The sequence below is a fragment of the Poecile atricapillus genome, chromosome 1, assembly GCF_030490865.1.
Source record: "Poecile atricapillus isolate bPoeAtr1 chromosome 1, bPoeAtr1.hap1, whole genome shotgun sequence".
NCBI classification, from domain to species: Eukaryota; Metazoa; Chordata; class Aves; order Passeriformes; family Paridae; genus Poecile; species Poecile atricapillus.
Window position 1 is genome coordinate 6,013,159 of NC_081249.1, and position 24,812 is coordinate 6,037,970.

At 41.8% G+C, this 24,812-nt stretch overlaps 1 protein-coding gene across 2 annotated transcripts in view; it reads right to left on the reverse strand.

The window, feature by feature from the left end:
- Positions 1–4,409: 4,409 nt before the first annotated feature.
- LOC131591489 (V-set domain containing T-cell activation inhibitor 1-like) overlaps positions 4,410–24,812 on the reverse strand; it is a 31,618-nt gene continuing 11,215 nt past the window's right edge. For both annotated transcript variants that reach the window (XM_058862257.1, XM_058862264.1), the window contains 5 exons: positions 15,194–15,276; positions 14,742–14,794; positions 10,573–10,911; positions 9,392–9,427; positions 4,410–6,250 (listed from right to left, as the gene is read on the reverse strand). In XM_058862257.1, coding sequence (XP_058718240.1) covers positions 6,147–6,250; positions 9,392–9,427; positions 10,573–10,911; positions 14,742–14,794; positions 15,194–15,201 — 540 coding nt within the window. In that variant the 5' untranslated portion in view covers positions 15,202–15,276 and the 3' untranslated portion in view covers positions 4,410–6,146. The remainder of the gene's footprint in view (positions 6,251–9,391; positions 9,428–10,572; positions 10,912–14,741; positions 14,795–15,193; positions 15,277–24,812) is intronic.

The following is a 24,812-nucleotide window of genomic DNA, read 5'->3' on the forward strand; positions in this document are numbered from 1 at the left end:
TTTCTTTTCTTTTCTTTTCTTTTCTTTTCTTTTCTTTTCTTTTCTTTTCTTGTTTTGCTTTTATTTAAACATTAGTGGTGTTATGGTCAACATGACTGAAAATGAAGGTTTGTCAGGAATGATTTTAATCAGGCCTAGAAATATCCCTGGAAGGAAACACACTGCTTCTTGAAGTGTCTGTGGCTTTGCAGGCTAGCAGCATTTTATACGTGTGAATATGCACTTACTTATAATTCTTTTCAGAGTGGGAACTTAGATAATCTTCCACCAGTAAATAATTAAGAATTGCCTGCATTTCAGGGCTTGAGTCTTTTGTTTGACCTGGTTTTCTTCTTCCTGTGGCTTCAGATGCCCGAGGGGAAGCTTGCTGATTGAATGGGTGAGCCTTAGCCCTCAGGAGAGTTAAGGAGCTGATATCTGATTATTTTCTCCAGGGTGATTCCAGTGGTGGCCAACATCTCTGCAGAAAGAGGGGAAGAGAGGGGGCTAAACTTGGACTATCCCAAAAGCTGAAACAGAAGTTGCAGTGAAAATTATGGCACTGATAGCAGTGTGATTTCCTGCTGCATATTTGAAAATAATTTAAATTATTTTAAATTTTAAAAATTAAATTAAATTAAAAAACACCTTTCTCGCTTGTTTTCAGTATTTTTCAGTGCTCTTTGTTCAACTTTGAGTGCCAGGCTATGGAATGATTGCCCTCAGGCTTAGCTGAATTATTGGTGAAAATTCCAGTCTAGTGGAAGGTGTCCCTGCCCCTGGCAGAGAGTTGGAACTTTCAACCCAAACCATTGTAAGATTTTATGATTCTACATTAAATGTGTCCACATTAATTTCTTGCTGATGTTCTCAATGGGCCATTTCTCCCACACCACACGAAACTAAGTTTTCTAACTAAACTTAGAAAAGCATGATCAAACTAACACCTTTTTGCCTCTTACCAGTGTCAGTGCCAAATACTGGGAAAAAAAATAAGTACTCTTTTCCAGTCATTCTTTGGCAATAGTAATGTCCAAAGACCTCTTAAAAATTTCTTTAATGTAACACATTATCAGCCATATGCTCCTGCCTTATAGAATATGTAGGTGTGGGCCACCAAGGTACTGCAAGTGAGACAAGTGAAGATTACTCTTTAAATGTGGGAATTGTTTTTGTGCTCCTTGGTTTTCAAATGTCCTTGATTCCCTCTCATTCCCAGTGAAACTCTGGTGTACACAAGAACCGAGTGCTCCTCTCATTCTGCACAGTGAGGGAACTTTCAAGACAAGACACTTCCAGTGTCATCACCCAGCCAAGGAAGGACAGCTCAAGGTCTGCTGGTCACTCAAACCTTCACTTGCAGGAAACTGGAAAGGTGGTTGTAAATAACCACTGGGAATACCATGAAGTACAGCTCTGGGAAAATATAATTAACAGGGGCATTTAAACACCCCAAGTGCTGCTGCAAATCTGAGTCGTAAAAAAGGAGAGTTGTAAACAACATTTCGAGGTCATCCAGGCCCTTCTGTAGTCACATAACTCACACTTGTCAGTGGAGGTGCTCACACAGCACAGAGCAGCACACAGAAATCACAGCAATGATTAAATGTAAAAACAGATGGATGATACAGCAACAAAATAAATGTTATTTTCCCAACAACAGCACAGATCCAAGTATATAAAGTTTATGCCATGTGAAGCATTTTAAAAAATATGAAAGCATCAGAGTCTTATTTGTATCATGGCTTTACAAGCCAACTTTAATGGGCTTGATTTACAGGTGATAATCTATTAACACATTTTTTTCAGTAACTTTTCACAGCAGCTATAAAAATATAATTTTATTATATTTAATTTTATTATAATAAAAATTTTATTAGCAGCTACAATTTTTTTTTGGTAAAGTTGGTAGAAATTAAATAGCATATAATCTATCTCATGTGTTTATACTGGGCCTGTTACTGAAACATTTTAGTTCCATATGAAATACGCTGGATGTGTCTGTGTTCTTGTGCATTTATTACAAGGGTTTTATTTTCAAAATACACTCTGAGAACAAATACATTAGGCCATTTACATGATTTGACTTCTAATATTTTTCAGTTTATGACCAGGAAGTTATGATGCTGACAGAATAAATTCCCAATACTGTGTAAAGCTGTACAAGAGGACGTTTCTCCTGCTGTTGGCACAAAACAAACCCAAAACAAAGTGAGGAATCTTGACTCAGGTTTTTGATCTGTCAACAATGTCAGCTGGAAAAAATTGCACTGTTTCAGCTGTCTCCCCCAAATCAGGAATGACTCTTTTCCAGCACTGAGCAGGGATGCTGTTGGGGAGCTCCCCAAATTTATAAAAATGCTTTGAGCTGCCTGCATCAAAAGGGCTTTGTATGGCTTGTCACTGGGAAAATGCTGCCACTGAGATTTCTGCATTAGTGTCCTCTGGGTTTAAAGCAATTGGGAAGTTTGCCTCCCTTCTGTGCCTTAAAGGCATTCCTGTAAAAGATTCTGGTTTGGGGCTGAAATTGAAAGGTTCCTTTAGCCATGCAAGTGTTACTGAAATGGATTCCCTTGTGTTTTAGCTTTCTTCTACTTTGTTGGAGGGTACTGTGAAAAAAAGGCAGCAGAAGTTCTCTATTCCAGCAATAAAAGTGCATCTGGGCTGGGAGCACAAGAAGGACCCTGTGCTACCACTCTGGATTCCTTAAATGCCATGTTAAGACTATTTGCATATTTGGTTTTGCAATTTACATAATCTTTTTACATAACAGTTTACATTACAAACCTATTTACATCACATTTTCAGTGACCTGTCAGTACCTGGTGGACAGGGAAGCCAATGGTGCAGGGCAGGTGAAAAGCAGCATCCTCCAGTGTCCTGGGGAAATTCCTTGGAGGAGGACTGGAGGCTGGGGAAGGCTGCTGCAGGTGGCTCTTGGGGTTGCTTCTGTCCTTTAGCACTGAGCACAGCCCTGCCAGGACTCCTCTGGGTCCTTGCAGCTCACTTCTTGCTACTGCCCTTGCACCACTCGTGCCCTCAGTCTCTCTTTCCCATCTCTGGCCAAGAAGCCCAGCACAGCAATTTTTGGCAGGCAAAAAAAGACTGGCATCAGTAAGTGTAATCATTTGGAAAATGCCATGAACCTCCTTCTCCTCCTACCCTTTGTCTTCATTTGTTTGTTCCAGATCCTTATTCTTAAAATTATTTCTCTTAAGGAAACAGGAACTGCTTAGTCTGTGTTCTTTTGCCACATCCTGAGTGTAATGTGTGTAGTGATACATTTCTGATAGCCCTTTCTTCTCAAAGGGTGAGACAGAAAAAGAATTTAGAAAAAAAAAGAAGAGAAAAAGTAATTATAAACTAGATGTGGGAATATTTTTGTTTTGCTTGGGGGATTTTTGTTTGATTTGCTGTTTCAACTTTCTTTTGTGACTCCTGTCAAATGTCTTTCTGTACTCAGAAAGTATGGAAACACCTTTTTAATTCCATGTAAAAGTAGACAAAACTGCTGTTCTTAGTATGTAATTAGTAAAGGCTAAATCAGCATTCACACAGTGCCTGTTGATCTAGAAGGGATGGAAGGTAGAGCTGATGTGGGGAGGGGAAAGGGAGGAATTGGGGGAGAGGTTTTAGATGTCTTATGTACAGTGGAACTGGAAGGCACCTGGGATGAGATATAAACCCAAAATCTGGCCATAGTTTAGACAAGAAAAGCTAAAAGAAAAGGTTTAAGGAAAAGGAAAAGGCTAAAGGGAAAGGAGAAGAGGCAGGAAAGGAGGGGAGAATATTGTTAAAGGAAGAAGAAAGCCAAGTTACACCTGCACCTCCAAAAAAAAAAATCTACCTGCATTGGCTGAAAGATGTGACATTGTCTTTTTTGATGTGGCCATCAGTGCTATGATTATGGAATTTTATAATTCCCATCCGGACTGTTGCTACATACAGCACTATGTGGGAATGCAATTAGCACAGCTACAGCAAATTAATTCAGGATGTGCAGTTTCGACATCCTTGTGGCACTCTTTGCAAAGAGCAAAGTTTACTCCTAAAATGCGCTGGCTCCTGGTTTGTTTCCAAGCCTGACACAAAACATGGACTTTAGCTTATAAAAGAGATATGGTTTGAAATCCTTGCTCCTGGCAGACTGGTTTTTTCCTGGCAGCTTTCTGGACAGGGGCACTGCTGGCAAGGGAATTTGTCTCTAGTCTGTGTCTGCCTGCTGATCCATCAGAGCTGTGTCTGGACACGTGTCAGGGACTGTGTCCTCACACACAGCTGGCACCAACATTTTGAGATTCTTTAACTGAACTGCTACCCCTGGGAGGATTTAAAAGATGTGTAAATGTGGCTCTGAGGGACATGATTTAATGGTGGACTTGGCAGTGCTGAGTTAAGAGTCGGATTTGTTGATCTTTTCCAGCCTCAGCTGTTCTGGGATTCTGCACTTCCTGAGAAATGCTGGGCTGCTTAAATGGTGAGTAGATTTTTAGAAGTCATGGACTCCTTGAGATGAGGGCAGGCAGTCCAGACTCTTAGGGCCAGCAAAATTACACAGATGTTACCTTTTAAACCTTCTGAGCCTCTCTAACCTTAGGAACAACTGGAATACAAATTAACTCTTATAGACCAAGCAATTGCTCTCATCAGGGCTTTTTGTTTTATTTCAGTTTTATTTGTGATCAAATTGTATCTTGAAAAAGACACAAAATCTGAGACAAACATTTGGAGGATGGGACACAAAAAGACAGTCACAGTATGTACAATTCTTATAGTCAAATCTCTCTCTGCAGCTGGACCCCAGCTGTTCCACTGAGCTGCTCTGAAGCAGGGTAGCCAAATACCAGCTGAGCTTCACTTCAGCACCAGCACAGGCCATGTGGGGGATTTTGTTTCTCTTCCCCACCATGGGGAAAAGGCCTTTTGAAAAGAAATTCAAAGTTAACTGTCTCCTTTACGTCCATTTTAAACTTTGATTTATTCTGTCCCTTCCTTGCTAATACAATCTTGTCTCTTCACTGGAAGAAAGAGGCTCAAGTGTTCCAAATGAATGTGACTCTCTGCATCCTCGTGAGCCATTCCTGCTGCCTGAGGGCTCAGCAGCAGAGGTTTATTCAGCCACCAGTTCTGTTCTCTGGATGCTTTCTGGTTGTGAAGCAGGGTAGTTACAGTTCTGGCCTGAAAAAAACTTCTGCACTTCCTGGACATTGTTTGTATGCGGGATCCTTTTGATTTGCACAGGATACCTCTGCTACCTGAATGGAACTTTTCCAGAAATAAACCCATTAATTTGCATAGGTATCAGTTTCAATCACTCTGATGAGTTTTTAAATATTTTTTTCCCCTCCAAAGGCACTGCTTTTAAAGAAGAACATTGTTGCAGTAATGACTTCTCATTGCACAGTTCCAGCGTAAGAATCCAGCTTTGTCATATTTCACGACAAAAATGATAATACTGAATTCAGTCTTCTGAATTTTTTGTCTTTTTTAGCAGTGGATTTTGTAGTAATACATCACTTCCTTCCTCTATGTGGATATTTTATGAACTTCTACCCTCTTTCTCTGTGAGTTTCACCCTCCTGCTAAAGAAATACTACATTTCTTGTGGAAAAAAGGGGCTCTTACTCATAGCCCATGACACTTAGGAGTGAAAGCAGAAGCTGAAGTTCCACAGAATCAAGTTTCACAAGGCTTCCATCCTTACATTTCACAAAATGTGAGTGTCTTCCTACTTCCACTTTTTGTCTGAAACAGAGGAGAGTTACTCCCACCCTTCCTTTCAGTTGTCTTGAAGGACAGCAGATGAGAGGTAAAAGATCTCACCAGGATCAACTATAATCCGATCCTGGAGTTTTGTGAGCCTTTTATCCTGTCATTAAAGCAAACCCACACAATTCCTAAATGCAATGTATATCCTGACAGCAGTAAAACTGGGCTCTGAGAAACAAATGCAAAAGCAGACTTGCCACCTCAGAGTTTTGCTGCCCTTGGTTTTGTGGAACAGCAGAACGTGGGATGCAAACACCTTCTGCTTGGTCTGTTCCCAGCTCTCGGTGCCTCCTTCCCGTGGCTCTGGAGCAGGTGCCACACTGACCCCACAGACCTGTTCTGCCCAGAAACATCCTCTGGTGAGGAAAAATTCCCAAAGACAAGGCTGACTTCCCCTGTTACAAGTGCCAAAGCCCCAGGGGGACCAGGAGCAGGAAAGAGAGGGGAAGCACAGCCAGACATGGCACATCCGTGGGGCTTCCGGAGGGAATCTGATTCTGCTCTGAAAAATTAACAAAGAGAAGGTCAGCATGTAAGTGATGGCTTGACAGAAAGTGTATTAGAAGTTTGCCTGACACATTTTACATGAATGCATTGGTGGAAGATTGTTTTTAAAACAATGGATTTGGGCTCATTTTCAAAATTCTCATTTTGTGTGTCTGTACAGAGTCCAGACAAAAGAGTCTCAAGGTACAGAGGCAAATCACATTTTCTTTTTCACAGAAGGGGTGCAGAAACTCAGCAACAATGAATGCAACTTTTCTGGATGACTGAGAATCCTTGTTTAAAATCCTGACAGAATAGCAACAACCAGCCAGCTGTTTAGTGGGAGCTGTCCCTGCCTGTGGCAGGGGGTGGGAACCGGGTGATCTTTGAGATGCCTTCCAACCCAAGCCATTCCATGATTTTAGGATGAAAATACATTTTCATTCTTCCTACTCAGGGCCTGAGGCAGCTGCTTTGATTAAGAGTCCATAGATAATGGTAATAAATATTAAAGAATCTAGGTGACACACTTTAGGTGGTAGCAGCACTGTGTGCCTCTTGGTACAAAACCCACAGCATGGACACAGGACACAAATTACCCTTGGCACGGGTGTTACCTTCGACCTGTGCTGGATGTAGCACACAAGTGAAAAGAGATTTTCAACCCCTGATTAAAAAGAAGAGAATATTTTTCCTGTAAGTGCTCCAAGTCCTTCTCTGTGAGGAACAGGCTGTATATTGGTTTTTATATATCTGAGGAATAATAGGAACTATACCTGTTCCTATTGCTGTGGTATCAGCTGTCAGTAGCTCACTGTAGTTAATTTATCTCGAGCAGGGAGCTTCCCCCAGTTCCTGGGAGGAATTTGTGATACAGATGTATAGAGAGCAAGTAAACATCAGGTGGTCCTCAGTCATGCTTTGAAATAAATGTAGGGTTATAACAACAAGCCTCCTGGCCTTTTGTGTCTTCTTCCAGGTCCAACCCTTTCATTTTTTCCAGAGAAAGTGTTAAACTGGCTTTATTGAGTCAGAGGGAGTCTTGTGAGACACCCAGAGTGAAAGTAAAATTTGGCTCCCAAAATTTATTTGGGAAAAATAATCCATGCTGCAAACAAACAGATATGTAGCCATAGTGAAACAGATGAAAATTGTTTCTGTTTTATATAAAAATAGTATTAGTTGATCTGGCTGACTGTGAAATGTGAGAACTGTTTCTGTATATAATGCCTTTGTTCTCAGCATGTCATTTTTTAATTTTCCTAAGTCCCTTCTGAAATAACAGCTAATATAAAACAGATTCCCTTTCTCTCTTTCTTAAGAAATTGCTGGAAAAAAAAAAAAATGGGGGGGGGGGGAGCTGTGGCTGATGATCTTATTTAAAATAAGTTGAAAACAGGAAATATACTTTTCCTTTTTGTAAAAAAAATTTCGCTTAAAAGGTTGGGATTTTGTTCTTTCCTCATTCCCAAGTCCCACAAAATCCTGCAGTAGAAGAACCTTCAGGTGTCAAAGGTGTGTGGTTCAGTTTATATTCCTATAGCAAAGTGAAACACTACCCTTTTGTCCCAATAATTTATTTGTTTTTTCCTCAATAAAAATGTAGTTTCATTACAAGAAATAGTTTCTATTCAGGGGCTGTTGTCAGGAAGGCTGAATCAAACATATATAAAACTATTTCATTTAAATATAACCCACTTACATTTGATTTTGAGACTCTTCCACTGCTGCATTAAGAAGTTTGATCCTCAGTAATTTCTGATTTCTTGTGGAAGGTGACAGCTGGAGATATTTTAATTCCTGTTCTATTTGCTTTTATAAAGTAATGTCAAAGCACATAATACCACCTTGAATTTAACTTCATTTTTTTTAAATACCTTTTGGCCAGCTAGACTATCTTAGGTCTAAAACTGTATGTTTCCTGTATTTTTTGTGCTTATCAGGCACAAGAACTGTTTTTTGGGTGGTTTTTTTCTTCTGTGTGATCATAAGATAAAACATTACAACATTTCTCTTTCATAGTTTCTATTTGAGTTTATTGCAGCCTAAACTGTCTGTAATGTCATAGTGTGGCTGAACTTACCACGTTAAATGTAATATAATAATTGCTATGTAAAGGACCTTATCTTCCAGCCCCCTGAGTATAATAAAAATTGCAGCTGTTGATTTTATATGACAAAGTTTTATAGGTTTAATTCCAATTTAAGGTTTTGTAGCACTAATAAGAATCATTTGGCTTACAACTAAGATTGTTAGACAATAACTTAATGACAATGGTATCTAGAAACTGGACATCCCTTCTGCATTGAATTCACTCCAGAAGTGTTTACAAATGACCCAGTGTAGTTACTTCTCTGTAATGAATAAACCTAGATAATAACATCTGCACTATATTGCCATACTGCCTTTGGATGAAATCTACCTTAATTTCCCAGAAGAGTTTATGTGGACTCATTAATCATACATTTTAAAAAATATTTATTAGCAAAAGGACCCCCCAGATCTCTTGATTTGGCAGTTTAACTTTAGAACTAGCTGAGAGGAAGCTGTAGTTAGGTGGGGGTTGGTCTTTTCTGCCATATCTCAAATGAAAGGGTGAGAGGAAATGGCTTTAAATTATGTCAGGGAACATTCAGATCAGATATTAGGGAAAAAAAAAAGAAAATCACTGAAAGAGTGGTTAATAGGCATTGGAATAAATTTCCCAGGGAGTTGGTGGAGCCACAATGCCTGGAAGTGCTCAAGAGGCACCTGGATATGGAATTTGGGGACATGGTTTAGGGTGTTGATGGTGGTGCTGTGCTGATGGTGGGGCTGGATGATCTTGCAGGTGTCTCACAGCCTTGATGACCCTGTGATTTATTCCTTCCAAGTGGCTTCTGTGTTACTTGTTTTTTAGTGATTTTTATCATGCCCATACTGGTGAGTGTCCTGGCACCTCAGCACTCTTCTCCCTGCAGTCCAGCTCTGTCTCAGTGGTGGAGATATTTTTCCCTGTCTGGGACAGCTGTATTTTGCCAGGCTTTAGTGAGAGAGAACAAGCACCCCAAGTTTATTGGATTTTCTCTATTCAGCACATTTTTCCAATCTTGCAAACACAAAACAAAGCACAGGATAATCACTCAGACATTTAGCAAGTTAAGTAGTGTTGCCTTACCAGAAGGGGAAGGTGGCTCCTCAATCCTAGGTGGAGCTGGGAAAAAACCCCACAATAATCAAAGTTAATTGTTTGGGCCTAGAACTTTTTCTGTTTTTTCTGATAATTGATTTAAGGGTTAATGTTATTGTTTTTTTCTACATTTGTCAAACAAACAGAAAGTTTAAGTATGATCACAGAATTATATCAAAGACACCTTAGTGCTCTCTAAAGTTAGATGGAAACATTTTGATTCTGCATTTTCAAAACATCTTTTGTTTAATTTTGAAAACTGAAAAACATTTAGCTTTGAAATTTTTTTTAACAAATGTTATTTCACTTTACATTTTGAAAACATTTTTCTCTCTAGAATTATTTAAAAAGAGATATTAAAAGGTTTATATAATTTGGAACAATTTTTTTTCTATTTTAAGCAGAAGTGAATCTATGTGGTTGAGCATTATGAAAGTTTCCAGCTGACCTATTCACGAAAGACACCTTAAAAATGTATGATTTGTTTTGATTTGTATCCCTTAATTTTTTTTCCTTTTTTTTTTCAGTTGGTTGGCTGGTCTAACTCAATACCTCATCTTTCTGGTGGCTATGCTTGTGGGTAGTTCAAGCATGTTATCTCAGTTGTTTGGCTTTTTCAAACATGTGTTATGGTCTCACTCATTTTCCTAAGGAGCAAAAATGAAAATTCTTGTGGCATCTGTCCAGCCATGCCATCAGATCCACATCTTCCAGCTGCAAGGGAAAAGGAAAGCAGCAGCTGGCTGTCATTCCTCTGAAAGGGTCTGGGACCTGGACTTTGGATCCAATACCCAGAGATTAAACTTCTGCTTCACAGACCCGTGTGCAAACAGTGAAATTAACTCTGCTGTTCCTCTGGGGAAAAGTGGATCAAGGACAGTACAAACCCATAAATAACCAAATGCTAAAATCTGGGGACATTATTCCTAAATGTTTCCTCAAAAGGAGGATGAAGAGGCAGGTGCCTTGCCTTTAGGAGTCCTGAAGTGCTGAAGCTTAACAAAGGACTTTTCTTTCTCACATATTCTTCCAACAAAAGCAAGGAACAGAATGAAATTGAGTGAAAAATTGTTTTAAAAATTGAAGTAATCCCTCTCAATGGCTGCACATGGCTTATCAACAAGAAATTTTGCCCTTTACTCGCTCCTCTGTACTAAAACAAATCTTACCTGATACATTGAGTTTAATTGTAGATTTCTTTGTTTGATGGCTGTCAGTCTGTCTGTAGATGCAGGAATATTCAGCATCATCCTGTAACTGGACATTGGAGATCTTTAAAGAAAGGTTGCCATGCTTCATCTGGTCCAGAAAAAGACTGGTTCTACCACGGAATTTTTCATCCTGGCCATCCAGTGAATCCTGCCCATTCTTGAAGAAGTGCACCAGATTGGTGCCAATCTGCCAGTAGAGCATTGACTTGGAAAGGGTTGGCTCTCCAGGAGGGGTGGTGGTGCAAGGCAAAACCACAGTTTCCCCAACAAATGCATGGCACGTGGTGCCCAGCTGGCCTGCAATAAAACCCAGACAGTTCCATCAGCGTGCAGCAGAGATGGGGCACCAGGTTTCCTATAATTTGGATTCACCACATCCTTATTGCCACTCTCCCTCCCAAATCCTTCTTTTTCCAGCCAGGAGGGCCATGTGTGCTCAGAGCTGTGCAGCAGGACAGATGTTGATACATGCAAGTTGCCTCCACTTTGTAAGTGTGGCTTTTGCTTGAGCTTGTTTCTGCTTGTCCTCTTAGCTGGTGATTTTTCTTCCAGCTTTTTGGAATCTCAGTTTTTAGGATTAGGTGTCTGATTTGACTTTAATTAATATGTCAGTTCACAAGAGGTAAAAAGGAATGCAGTGGAATGGGTGTGGGCAGATATGATTAAGCAATTTCTGGTTTTGTAGGAAGTCTGGCTGGTAAAAAGAAAGTTGTGAAAACAGTGCTAGACCAGGAGAAACCCCTGGATGAGTTTAGTCTCCTACAACTCCCATTATCTGGCTATCAGACCATGATTACCAACTTGTAAAAAATGTGCTGGGAGCTCCCATCCCCCTCCCCCTGCAAAATCTTGCAAAGGGTCTGACAGAAAAGGGCATTTTTCTGCAGATCTGGCTTGGTGCACTGTTGCTGATCCCTGTCTGGCAGTCCCTCATACGCTTTGGTGTTAATCTCCAGCAGCCAGAAAGGAAATTCTGTCATTCCCACTTTAGATAAATGGTTTTTCCAAGGCCTTGGAGAGACTTGGTGGGTGTCCCTGACATCAGGAAGAGGCATTCCCAACCTTCCCAACCAATTCTAGCACATGCAGGAGCCAGGATGAAGGTATCCTGCAGGTGGGCAATCAGGGGCACAGGCAGGGTGGGCAGCTTACACACACTCTTCATTTAATAACTTTGATGGCAATTATTTCTATTAATCCTTCCAAGTTATCTGAAAGCTACTAAAACTTGTAAAAATGGGTGAGTCTGCTACTATCATGTAGGACAATTCCTATCAGATTGTAGTTCTACATTTTCTAGGGGAAAACTGGGTTGTGGAAGAAGATTTTTATATATTTATAAAGCATGAACAACTATTTCCAACAGAGAATGTGGGTTTAAATTAACACTCTGACCAAACCAGTTGCATAAGATAATGTTACAAATTAAAATGCAGATTAATTAATTTGGAAGAAGAAGTTATTCCCAGCATGGAGCAGAACAAAAGCAGCATGAATCTGTGACTGCTCCAAAAAGAAAAGCTAAAATTCACTGTGAAACAACTCAATCTGCTTCCATGGCCAAAGTTCTGCGAAGCATAAGGGGCAAGTAATTAAACTCAATATTGAAATAAATATTCTTTGTTGCAGTAGGGTCATTCTGGTGTTCCTGGCTTGCATCAGCTCTCTGCATGTGTCAGGCTAAAGACCAAAGAGAGTCCCAGTATCCCCTTGAAGTCAGTGACATCAGCCATGGCTCATCTTGTCACACGCTCAGGCCTCTGTTTCCATATCATCAACTTCCTTTGATGCCACACTGTTCATCCAGACATGGCAGCAGAAAGAAAAGCTTGATCCAGACAGCCAAGTAAATGTCTTTGGCTATAACTCTATCACCACACATCTGCTTTCCTTGGGTTTTCAGACTTTTCAGCTAAAAATCCCAGTCCAATTTGCCCAACAGTGTCAACTTTTACTGAAAAAAACACATATCCCAAGATTTTTTTCTGGTTAGTGGTGGAAGGAGAATCCCCTTGCTGTGTGGAGAGCTGAGCCATTTGGTAATTATGCTTTGGCCATGACAAATATTTCTTCACAGGATGATTATACCTGGGAACAGGCTGCCTGTGGAGGAACCACCACCCCTGGAGGGGTTTAAGGAAAGACTGGACACGGCACTCAGTGCCATGATCTGGTTGACAAGGTGGTGTTTGATCATAGCTTGGACTTTACGATCTCAGAGGTCTTTTCCAACCTAATTGACTCTGTGGTTCTGTAATTTTCAGAATGTATCAGTTGCTGGCCAGGTTTTGCTTCTCAAAGGGAACCTGAATTCCAGCAGCAGCCTGAGCCCCTTCCCTGGGCTGTTTGTGCCTGGGGAAGGGCTGTGCTCAGCAGTGTCCCTGAAGTGTGGAAACAGTTTGTGGCTCTGGCTGAGCATGGTCAGGAAACCACAGCAGGAGATGAACATGCCTGAGGCTGCTGCAGGGGGTTGGTAGGGCAGGGGAAGAAAGGAGCCTCCACAAGAGGAGGGAGTGAGACTTTCCTGGTGGGAAATGTCCTGCTGCAGGGTGCTATTAGGAGAGAGAGTGCTTGCAATGCATGGTGCTGCACTTGGATGAAGAAAAGATGATAAACAGCTCGAAACTCTCTTCAGAAAAATGGGAAATACAGATTTTCTTAATGAACAAAAGAGGGAGAAAGGGTGTGGGTCCTATCTCCTGACTGTGGACACCTGCACATTTGATACTGGTTTTGGAAGTGCACCTATTTGCTCTTGGTTATTTTTCTGAAGATGGAGGATGCCTGTATTTAGCCTGTCTGAGGTGAGCCATGCCCATTCCCTCTCCTCCATGACAAGATGTACAAACCTTGTAACACTCCTGAGGGCTCTGTGAACACCTGCAGGGCTCAGCCCACCCTGCCCTTGCTGTCTCCAGCTGGTAAAACCAAGGCAGGGGGAGGCAAAAAAGGAGGCACTGCTGAAGCTGGCTGGGATAAGAGCAGGTGACTGAAATCTGTAATGAGCTATTTAATCAGCCTACAACTGCACGAGGTGTTTTGTAGAAGGGGAGAACACACTTCTAGGGGTAAGATGAGGATGTGTCCTTGCAGAAACCAGTCTTGAGAAGCAGAGTAAAGCTGTGCTGAAGGCTGGTGATGTTGGTAAGCTTCCCACTGAGGCTGTTGCTGCAGCAGGGGATGTGGATGCAGGGAGCTTCCTGGCCAGAAAACTGAAGCAGCCTTGTGATGGCAGCTGAGGCATGTAAATCAGGATTAATAGTGTTCATCTTACCTACCAAGTAAGCTTTGCACATGGAAGGGGCAGTTCTCCATCTTGGAGATGAATGTTGCCACACAGCTTTCACTGTCAGCTGTAAGGCTTGAATGGAAAACAGGATGAGTTTATTTTGTGGTTTTTTTTTTTTCAATTATGTATTTTAAATATTTCTGAAATGTTTAAGCCTGTTAAGATGAAGTTGAATGTGACAATTTGACTAATCTGTAAGATTCCTGTAATGAGAAAACACTCCTGCTTCAGCAATCAAAGTGTGGTGCAGGGAAGCTCACGAGGACTGGGCTTTTTTTGTTCCCCCTTTTTTTTCCAGGTGAAGTGTAGCATCCTCAACCACCACAGTGTCTGGCAAATGTGAGGCACTTCTGGCCAAACACAGAGGTCTTACTACTGCTGTCTTTAAGCATCAATAAGGAAACTGCACCTTGTATAAAGTTCTCTCAACAACACGTACTAGTTTATCCTTTTCACAGGGAGGATGGTATGTAATTAATATAACGTCAGAAAGTCAACTCTGCTAGAACTAAGCACATGCAAGATGGTTGGGGGTTGTAAAGAATGAAATTCCAAGTCATCTTTAATATTAGGAAAATGGTGGAGTACTTTTAAGGATGTGGCAGGATAAACTTTATAGGTTAAGGTTTAAGGATCTGGAACACCTTAAATTTGAAAACCACTTCTTTTGGGTACTGAGGTTTATCTGAGGGTTACTTGCAAACCTTGGACTGTGATGAAATATATGCAAAGCAATGCATGAATTTGTTCTGTTTTGCTCCAAGATCCTGCTTGCAGCCTGTGTGTTCGCATGTAAATGCCTCTGCAAATTCCTAGGTGTGCACTAAGGTATATTTACCTCTGGGCAGAGAGGAAAGCAGTAAGCAGGCAACCATCCAGAGAGCAGTCTCCCTAATGAGAAGGAAAGAGAAGAGAGAAAGGTCAAATGCTTTGTTAGAATGCTAGAGCAGAGATCAAACACCTTTTCTCTGGTGTAATTTATGCTGTCTTTCCCAGCTCCTTCATCTATGAAGGTAATTTGGATATGAAGCTGGATGGGTTAGAAACCCTGGCTTGTTTTGCCATCTAGTCTTGCTGTGGGTTTCATCTCCTGTCTGTAGAACTGAGGTTTCTCAGTGTTCAGCCAACACCAGACCTGCACTTCCCTCTTGCCTTTACATATAGACAATGTTAATTGCCTCTCTATAGTCATAGTTTGATTTTGAGATTATTTTCTGTTGGTAATTAAATGAAATTCCTTCTGCTCACAAACTTCAGCTGCTTCACAGCCCAAGGAAAAACATAGCTTACCATTTCATTTTTGTGCCTCCCAGCCCTTGGGAATCTGCCCCTGGCAGGAGCTTCACCAGACACTTCAGCTGGTACTTGTGTCTCTGCAAAAGAGTGAAAGGCTCTTAATTTTTGTTGCTAGAAACATTCCTTATAAGAGAGAATAGGTTATTTACTGGTGCTTCATTTGCTTTTTTCTTTCACTTTGTGTATGTAAAACACTGTGTTATTCTATAATTTCTGGGTATATATATCATTTACACTCTGTGTATATAGATTCACTGTGTGTTTGCAATCTGCATACACTCTTGCAATACATAGAAGGTATTTTCCTGTGTAGGATGGATGTGAGTCACAAGCCTTGCACTGACTAGCTCTCAGCCCAGGGAAGGGATTTTGTTCTGCAGCCAGCTGGGAGCAAAGAAAGTGGAGAAAGCTGATGGGTGCTGTATTTATCAGGAGGTGTAGACACCATCCTACAAACTGCCAAATACCACCAAACCTGCACATCTACCAACAAAATAATAAGCCTGTATGGAAAATGAAGAGAAAAGAGGAGGCTTTTCTTTGAGGAGGCTTTTTAATCCAGTAGTTTCTCAGGAAAAAAATCCAAAATGGAGCAGGAGTGGAGATGGGAATGAATGTGGAGTTTGGGTTTAGAATCTCACAGCTTAAGGAGTACAAATATCTGATTGTTCCTCCCCGTTGCTCCAGAAATAATGCTGATGGTGGAAGCAGTGGTTTAGGCAAGGTTCTCTCTCCCTGTGGAAGCTCTGTGTTCTGGAAGGTTCTGGTGCTGTTCTCCTGCCTGTTGCTGCTGGCACAATGTGGCTTCCTGCGGTGAGCAAGACCCAAGACCTGGATTTCTGTGTTTCTCCCTCTCTCCTCGTGGCCAAGCCCTGGTTATGAATTGTTCAGCAGCCCTTTCCTGCTGCTCAGTGCAAACCACCTGACATTAACAGTGGGTCCTGCCTGTCTGCTGGACTCCTGTGCTTGCCTCCCTCCCCAGGAGGAGGTCAGTGTTTCAGGCAAGGGCATACATTTATGGAAACTTAGCCCATATTTGTTTCCTTCCTGCCTGTCTGTTGTCAATGAAACTGAGGCACTGATGGTCACTCCCATCAGAGAATCATTTAGGTTGGAGAAGACCTCTGAGATGGCCTAACCTTTGTCTGATCACTGCTTTGTCAGCCAGACCAAAGCACCATGTCCAGCTGTTTCTTGAGCACCTCCAGGGGTGCTGACTCTGTCACCTCTCTGTGCAGCCCACTCTAATGCTTAACAACCCTTTCTGTGAAGAAATTCTTCCTGAATTTCTGAATTCTGAACCTCCTCAGGTGCAGTTTGAGGCTGTGCCCTCTCATCCTGGTTGCCTGTGACAAGAGTTTATCTTCCCTCTCTGCTTTGTGCAGGTGTTCCGTTCCACATAAGGCTTCAAAAATACCAGGAGCAAACTGGTTCTGCTGGAGCAGGGTTCCACACCAGCCTCTCCTGTTGGGCAGCAGCAAGGTCTCTGGCCATGCTGAAGGTGTCTGGCCAAGCAGCTGCTGCTCTGTGGTCCCGTGGCTGTGTCCATTCCCTCTGTACATACAGGTGGTCCTTATCATAATCTCCTGATTCAGAAACAGCTGAACATTTTGGCAAGTGTGGCCAGCAATCAGGCCTTTTTAAAGGTGCAGTAGCAGCAGACAGGAATGACCCACAAGTCAGAGCTCCTGAAAGGTGAATCATTCTTCTGCAGGGTCAGTCATTTTCTGGCAGTTTTGATTCTGCCTCCAGGAAAACACGAGGGTGGCTGTACCAGCACAGCTGGTTTGTTTGTTTGTATCCCTGCCTTTGGCTGGCTTACTCCCATGGAGTCCCTCTGGAGTTTCTGATTCTCACAAATACCTCTTTGGAAATTTTGGACTGGGGAGTGACTGAGATCAGAGTTGAAATACCAAATTGCATCGGAATTGTGTGAGAATGTTGAGCTCCCTTGCCATCCACATGCTGATGTTACTTCCCTGCTGAAGTTAAGCTTGTGCATGAAGAGAGAGCAAGGCAGGTCTTTTTTAAGGAAGCAGAATCAAACCACAGGAATGCTTCAGATGGGTCTAGCTGGAGAACCTGACCCTTAATTTAGCTTAATTCAGTGCTGTTTAGTTGAAATAACATTTCTTTCTGGTTTGAGCTGACTTAACTTGATGCTCCTAGTATGCTAAAGGAGAGATCTGTTCCTGTCCAGTTAAGCTGGTGCAAGATGTTTCATCCACCATGTGGATAAGCCCCTATAACAGTTTCTATTAGCAATTTAATTTTTCTTCTTTTCCATTTCTAGTTTAAATAAAATGGAAGTTTGGAAACGAACAGTTTTTTCTTTGTAATTTTTTTTTTCCAAATTTAAGCTTTGATCCATTTGTTGTTCATTGAAATCAGCTGGAGGAATTTTTTAGGACTTTTTTTTTTCCCCAAGGTTAAAATAATTGAGTAAGGCTTTGCAATGAATAATCACTTCCTGAAGAATTTGAATGCTAATTAATAACTCTTTAACATGCTAACCTATCTGAAATAACTAAGGCATTGGGTGCAATTAAAATATTAAATTGTAAAATGTATGATTAAATTGTAAAGCAGATGATTAAATTGTAAAATTATGATCTTCTTGACAATCTTTGTCATCCAACTTTTTCTTCCCATGTGCAAGGCCATTTATTGAGCATGCTAGCTCAGCCTGCAATAAAATTAAATTAATCAAGTAGTGGAGTAACCAAACATTATTCCCAGTGGAATAGCAGGGCTTTGTGTCCTAAAGCAAATGGATTCCAACTGTCCCTTTCAGGAGGGATGGGGTGAGAAAGGGTCTGAATGCTGCTCTCAGTGGCTGAATGCTCTTGGAGCACTAAAGCTCTCCCTGTGTGGTGACCACAGAGTGTGACATTGATACCAAAGTTGTTGTGAGCCAAGTGGGAAAGAAAAATGGAAGGAACTGATTTACTTTTTCAGCTCTTCCCCTTCATCTGGCACCTTCCAGCGCTGGGCACTGAATGAATGGTTATAGAGGGTGGGGCAGACACCAGCTGGGGAAAGCAGCAGTAATCCTGAAAGGATTAGCCAAAATCACCTAGCAGATGAATGAAAGCTGCTGCCAAGGTGGAAACTTCTCATAGTGCACCTGGCAAAGCTTGGTAGCTTAGTCACTGGTGATTTTTTCAGATATGTTTTTTATTCCCCTCCCTCCCTTGCATGCCTTTGGCTTTTGAAAACAGATTTATGCAAAGTGATAGTTGTCACTACCTGGTGCTTATAGGAGGGTGTGGGAGGCACCTTCCTCCATGACTTGGTGAAATCCTGAGTGTACCCTGATCTGAAAAATGCCACCATGCTGTTCCTTACCCACATCAAGGCAGTTTTCTGTAATTTCTTTAAATCTTCTCCTCTCATATAACCACAGTAGCAGTCTTTTCACCTTTAGGTAAAAGCCATTAGTTAATAGAAAGCTAATGAGTGAGTTTACAAGTGGAAATTTCAGCCTGGTTTCTTAGAGAAGGTTTTATGATGTAACAGCCTGTACTGAAACTGGTTGATTACTTCTGGTCTTATCTGAAAGCAATCTATAAACAACATGAGGCGTCATTTACACGCCTATCCTGTAATTAGTTTGAGGAGAGAGATTTAGGACATCTTGAAGAGGGATACATGCTGATATGTAGTCAAAAATGACAGTGGTTTCCTCTTCAAGATTCTAGGTTTTGAAATTGCCCTAATTTGAAGGCAATCTTCTGGAAGTTTGTGAGTGGTGGCAGCGAGTGTTTCTGTAGCCATCCTTGTGGCTCAAGGCACTGGGAAGGAGTGTCCTCTGCTTCCTTGGGCTTCAGGCTGTAAAACACACTCTGGTGACTCTGGTGAGTCTTGGATTGGGTTCCTTATCTTCAGGTGCCCTGCTGTGGGTGGCTGGCCTGCTTTTCATGTTTGTTTGAGCAGACTTTATATGGTTGTAATTCTCTGAATTTGCCCTGTTCTTCGGTGCACTGGGGCTCTGTGTGCTCTGTCCATGCTCCCTCCCTGTGCTCCAGTCACACCAGCCCAGCTGTGGAGGTGGTGGGTGGGGTCCTGCCTTTGGGCTTTCCTGTGTTTCCCCATGCTGCTGGAATTTCCCATCCCTTGTTGTGGGCTACAGACAGGCTCTGAGGACTGAAAGGTTATCAAAGGCATTTCTGATCTGAAAAGATTTTCCTTCTTGGGGATGATGAATGAATGAGTGATGGTGCATGGCTTGTGCATGGCTTGCTCCTGGTGGAAAGTTGTAAAATCAAAGAATCATTGAAGTTGGAAAAGACCTTTAAGATAATCAAGTCCAGCTGTGAACCCAGCACCACCACTGTGTTCACCACTAAAACATGTCCTCAAGTGCCACCTCTACATATTTTCTTGAACACTTCTACAGATAGTGATTCCATCATTTCCCTGGGTAGCCTGTTCCAGTGCTTTACAACCCTTGAATTTTTTAGTAATATCTAATCTAAACCTCACCTGGTGCAACTGGAGGCCACTTCTGGTCCTGTCACTTGTTCTCCTGGCTGCAGCCTCCTTCAAATAATTGTAGGGAGTGATAAGGTTTTCCCTGAAACTTTTCTTCAGGCTGAACATCCTCAGCTGCTTCTCACAAGACTTGTGCTCCAGACCCTTTCCCACCCCCGTTGTCCCTTGTTTTCTCCTCTGTACCACATACAGGTACTGCAGCAGGAACTTAGAGCCTCCCTGGTTTTTAAATAAATAGCTTTGGTAAGGAGGCATTTATCTCTGTGTATGGAAATAAAATGTGTAGGGAAAACAGGAATTTCAGTTTGTAATGGATCAATTTCCAGAATTCAAACATGAACATCTTCCCAAGGGTTTGAAGGAAAATAGCAAAACTCTAGAGGTGTCTGGCCAAAAATGGACTGTGTATGACCTCACACAGTTGTGAGGAAGCCTCAGGAAACTAGACTGTGTTCTTGATTTCAGGGCAGCCATTCTAAATAACTCTCAGACTGAACTGGTCTGTGGCTTTGCAAAATGGGAAGGGTTTGGTGGCTCAGAGGGCTGATGCTAAAAGTGGCAAGTTTCATTTCAAGTTTCAGGGGGAAGGAAGCATGCTCTTGGTATGCAAGTGAACAGAATTCAACCCTGAGCAAATGATGCTACAGTCTTGTGGGTATTTGGTGTTTTCATGTTAAGTCTGGTCTGGTTGAATTCTCAGACAGTCTAGATCCATGGTATCCATATTTCCAGCTGTTAGTTTTGAGAAATTTGGTGTCTTCCAACTGCTTGATTCCATTGTGTGAAGCCAAATCCAAGAAGAAGGATTTTTGTACTCAGATTCCAGAGGGACACTGTGTCACTGCTGCCTGTGTGGTCAGAGTTAGGCAGTTTGGGATGACATCTGTCTGTAATTTTCAGCAGTGGGCTCTCATCCCATTCATGCTTTATTCTCTGTGTGAGATAACTTTTGTCCCATGTCAAGTATTTAGCTCTTCAAGAGAATTCTGCTGCTGTATGGCAGGGCAGTGCCTTTCATTTGCTTTCCTCCTGTTGGAAAGACTCTTGGCATAGGGAGGAATTTCCTCCCTCTAATTCCCTAGCAAGTGTTCCCAGCCCCACCTATCCCAGTCTTGCATGTCCTAAACCCTCCTGGGATTGAGTTCTGCAGCTTTGGGATTGAGTTCTGCAGATCTGACACTCTGTGACACCCCAGGAAGCACAGCCTAAGCAGCATGAGGTGTATCCCCTCCTTTGCCTGATCTCGTGCTCATGGGTGAGACTTATTCCTTGTGACTAGTGGTGTGTGGTGGTCTCATGCCCTTTGATGAAGCTTCTGGAATGAGACCAAAAAGCCATTGTTCCTTTTTGTAAAGTCCTTCTGACAGCTCCCATCAAAGTTCTTCTTTTTCTCAATTCCTTTTTGCTTTTCTGAGAGTTTCCACTGCTCTTTATCTTCCAGTTCCAACAAAATAATTTTTTTTCCCCTTTTGGCAAATAAATTATTGTTCTCAAGAATAAAGGTCTCTTCTTTCAAGAAATTACAGTTATGTGAAAAAGGCATAGGTGTGTGAGGCTTTACCTTTTAGGAAACTGCAGCCTTAAAGAAGAAGCTCCCAAGTGACAATGCTGAAAGAGACAAGGATTCATTCAGCTGAATCTGTTATATATTTTTTTCTTATTTTGGAGGCAGTTTCTGCCTGAACATCTGCTTCTAGTACTCTCTGTATAATGGTTTATTTTACTGTTGGTTAACCTACAGAGGTATTGTAGGCTAGAATGTTAACATGGAAATAAGGATTTATTTTTTTTTTTTCTTCTCTGGGTGCTTTTTTTCATCTGGCATCTGCTCAAACTAACCCTTTAATCAGTGGTATTGCCTGACTCTGGGTTACTCAACAACAAAGCAGCTGAGATGATGCTTAGATTAAAATGTGTTAAGAGTCCTGGAGGCATTATTAATTTAACTGATATCAGTGAAAACTTTTGGATTAATACAACACTGGCCAACACTAATACTTCTGAAGTGGATGATCTGGAGATGTAAAAATGAGACCTGGTTCTGAAGAGTGATGATCCAGTTTGGGGTTACTAGCAGCACTTTGGAGCAGAGAGCTCAACTTCTGTGCAAGTTTGCCATAATCTCTGAAATGATTACTTAGCCTTCTTACTGACTGGGATGTGTGTGAGGTTCTTGCTGGATACAAACTGGGGAGAAACTTACTGGGGTAGGAGAGAAGATGGGTGAAATAAAAATACCTCACTACCCTTCCTCTGGTCCTCTGCACATGAATTATGGATTATGTCAAGTGGTTGGAATTCCTGAATATAGCTTCTCATAAGACAGATACAGGCAAGAAGGACCAAAATGGATTGAAATATGTGGGGAATTCTTGCATTAGCATGGGTGTGGTTGGCAGGTATTTCTCCTTGCTCTCTGTCTCATGGCCTTTCCCTCCCACTGTAGTTATTACTTGCCTTCAAGGGCTTTGTGCTACCTGCATTAGAGGTTCCCTATGTGAAATAATTCTGTTTTGTTAAGGATGAGGATGTAAGCCTAATCCTGTTGTTAGTCTGTCACTTGCAGAAACCTCCCTACACTGAAATATCTCCACCTAGTATAAATTTCTGCCAATAGTTTACAGGTCCATTGTTCCATGGGCTGAGCAGGATCCTCTGCTTGCATTGGAAATATCATGATTAATTGAGCTCTTCCTCAAGGAAGGTCGAGGTGGAGGAGTCCCTGGTGCATGCACAGATACACATGTACAAGGATGGTTCAGGTTTCTTGGAAAAACAGAGTGAAGAGGGTATTGCTGTCTGAAATGATGGAAAGGGCAGAGCAGAGCTAGTGGCTGCCAGAGGATGTTCCCTCTTGCTAAGGAGGGGAGGGATGAGCATCACAGGAGGAGCAGCTCCCTCTTGCTTCCCAAGTGCAGCCAGACTCCAGCTCTCCTGTTCAGCCAGGCTCTGTGGTTTAAGTGGGAGTGTGTTTTGGCTGCATTTCCAGCTGGGGCCTGGAAATGCTGAAAGAAGGAATGTTGTCCGACCTCAGCTCTCTGCCTGACACCTGGGATGTCTCAACAGTCTCAGTTTCTTCCACTGCTTACAGCTGCTAAATGTCTAAAAGCTCATAAATGTGATTCCTTTTATCTTTGCTCTCCGTCCTGACTGTCCAGTGTCTTGACAGAGTGCAGCTGAAGAGCCATAAAACTTAGAGAGGATGTAACTTGACAATAATTGAGATAGTGAACACTCAGTAAGAACCCAAGGTGAGGATGGATGGGGCTCTGAGCAACCCAGGGTAGCGGGAGATGTTCCTGCCCATGGAGAGGGATTGGAATGGGATGATCTTTAAGATCCATTAAAAGATCATACCAAGAACGGTATTGAGCTATTAATATTGTAAAGCTCAAAAATGATCAATTTTAAAAGTGTGGGTTTTTTCCTGTCCAGTCTGCAGTCACCTTTCTCATTGAGCCAGAATTATAAAACCCCCTTGGTAAATGTTTTCAACCCAAGGAAGGAAAGAGGAAAACTCCCTCCCTTGAAAGTTTTGAATTCAGGTGGTGGATATAGCCTAATCACAAGGGAGAAAGGGAAATTCTGGGGAAATTTCTTAGGAAGCAGAAGGGAAACTATTTCAGGCTCAAGTGACTGCTTTGAGCTGACAGAATAGTCAATAAAATGCTTTTATTGCTTTTGTTTGATGCCTTATTTAGGAGGAAGTGTAACACACTAATGCCAGAGAATTTCTATTCCCCAAAATTGCTTTCCAGCCCAATACAGTGAGACCAGGGAAAATCCTGACCTGCAGCTTTCTATTTTTGCTAGCAACAAGCTTCAGGATTACCAGTTTCTTTTCCTTATTGTGATTCCTCTCTTCCCTTAGCTATTTTTATTTGCATAATATCTCAAAAAGAGGCTCTTTCTACAAGAAGTAGTTGTTAGTGATACATATAACAATCCCACCAAGGCTCAACAGCAGCTTATTTTTTCCTCTATCAGACCTCTTAGGACAATATGTCTCATCCCTGAATTGTAATGCCAGAATGAGTAGGATTTATATTTCCTACCAGGTAAGAAGAGGAAGAAAGCTGGACCAAGTTCAGAAAATATTTTTGTTCTATAGGAGGGGGTTAAGTATTCATCAACAAATTGATAAGGTAAATGAGGCTAATTAGCAGCCTATGCTGTTGAAGCTCCTGCATTGGATGTGGAAATGCTGTGAATGGTGGGTCTGAAAATAGAAGTTCAGGGTGAGATTGATGAAGGCTGGTGTAACTTTGCTTGGCTTTTCCCTGGAGAATAGTGTTCACTTGGGACTGACCTGACAGAGTCCCTTGTTGAGAGTTTGTAGACCTGGAAGACAAATCCTGACAACAGCTCCTCTGAGCAAGAGAAACCAGCCGAGTCACATCTGGTGTTCTTCTACTCAGCTACAAAATGCAGTTGTTTGAACATGTTTATTAGCAACTATTCATCGTAAAGGTTTTATAGACTTGGAACAAGTGCTGGGGCCAGTCAATGATATTAATTTGTTCAGATGTCAGAGCTACTGAACCAAAACCAGCTGGGCTCTGCCTGAGCTGGTCTCTCAAGGTGCATTGCTCTCTAAAAGCGAAAGTGAGGGTGTCTGGGTTTAATTTGAGGTTTGTTTTCTCACAATTCTTGTAAACAGACCTGCAACTGCAGCTTGTGAGAACTTTTTTGAGGCGAGAGGAGCTGTTTATAGAATTGCTTTTTCCAAGTAATTCATAGCATGTACCCAGTACCACTGGTGTGCTGGTGAATTATCTCTGACATTTCTGCAGATTCTGGTGGCAGCTTTTTTTATGCAAGGAAGAAAACAGATGAGAAAATAATTAAGAGATGGAAAAGCTGTTCCCTTCTCCAGGAGCCCAAGGTGCCCAGCTTGGATTGCAAATCATGAAGTACTCATGGAATACTTTGAACTAGTACAGGGATGGAGTCCTAGTGGTTCAAGGACTCTTAAACCAGTGCTAAAAATAAGACTGAGATTTGCTAAATATTGCGGACTTAAACCTGACCCTCTCTTCCCTATGGAATTGTTTTCCCATCTCCAGCTTTTTGAAAATATTTATGAAGCTGAAGCCTACACAGTCTCTTAAACCTAGCT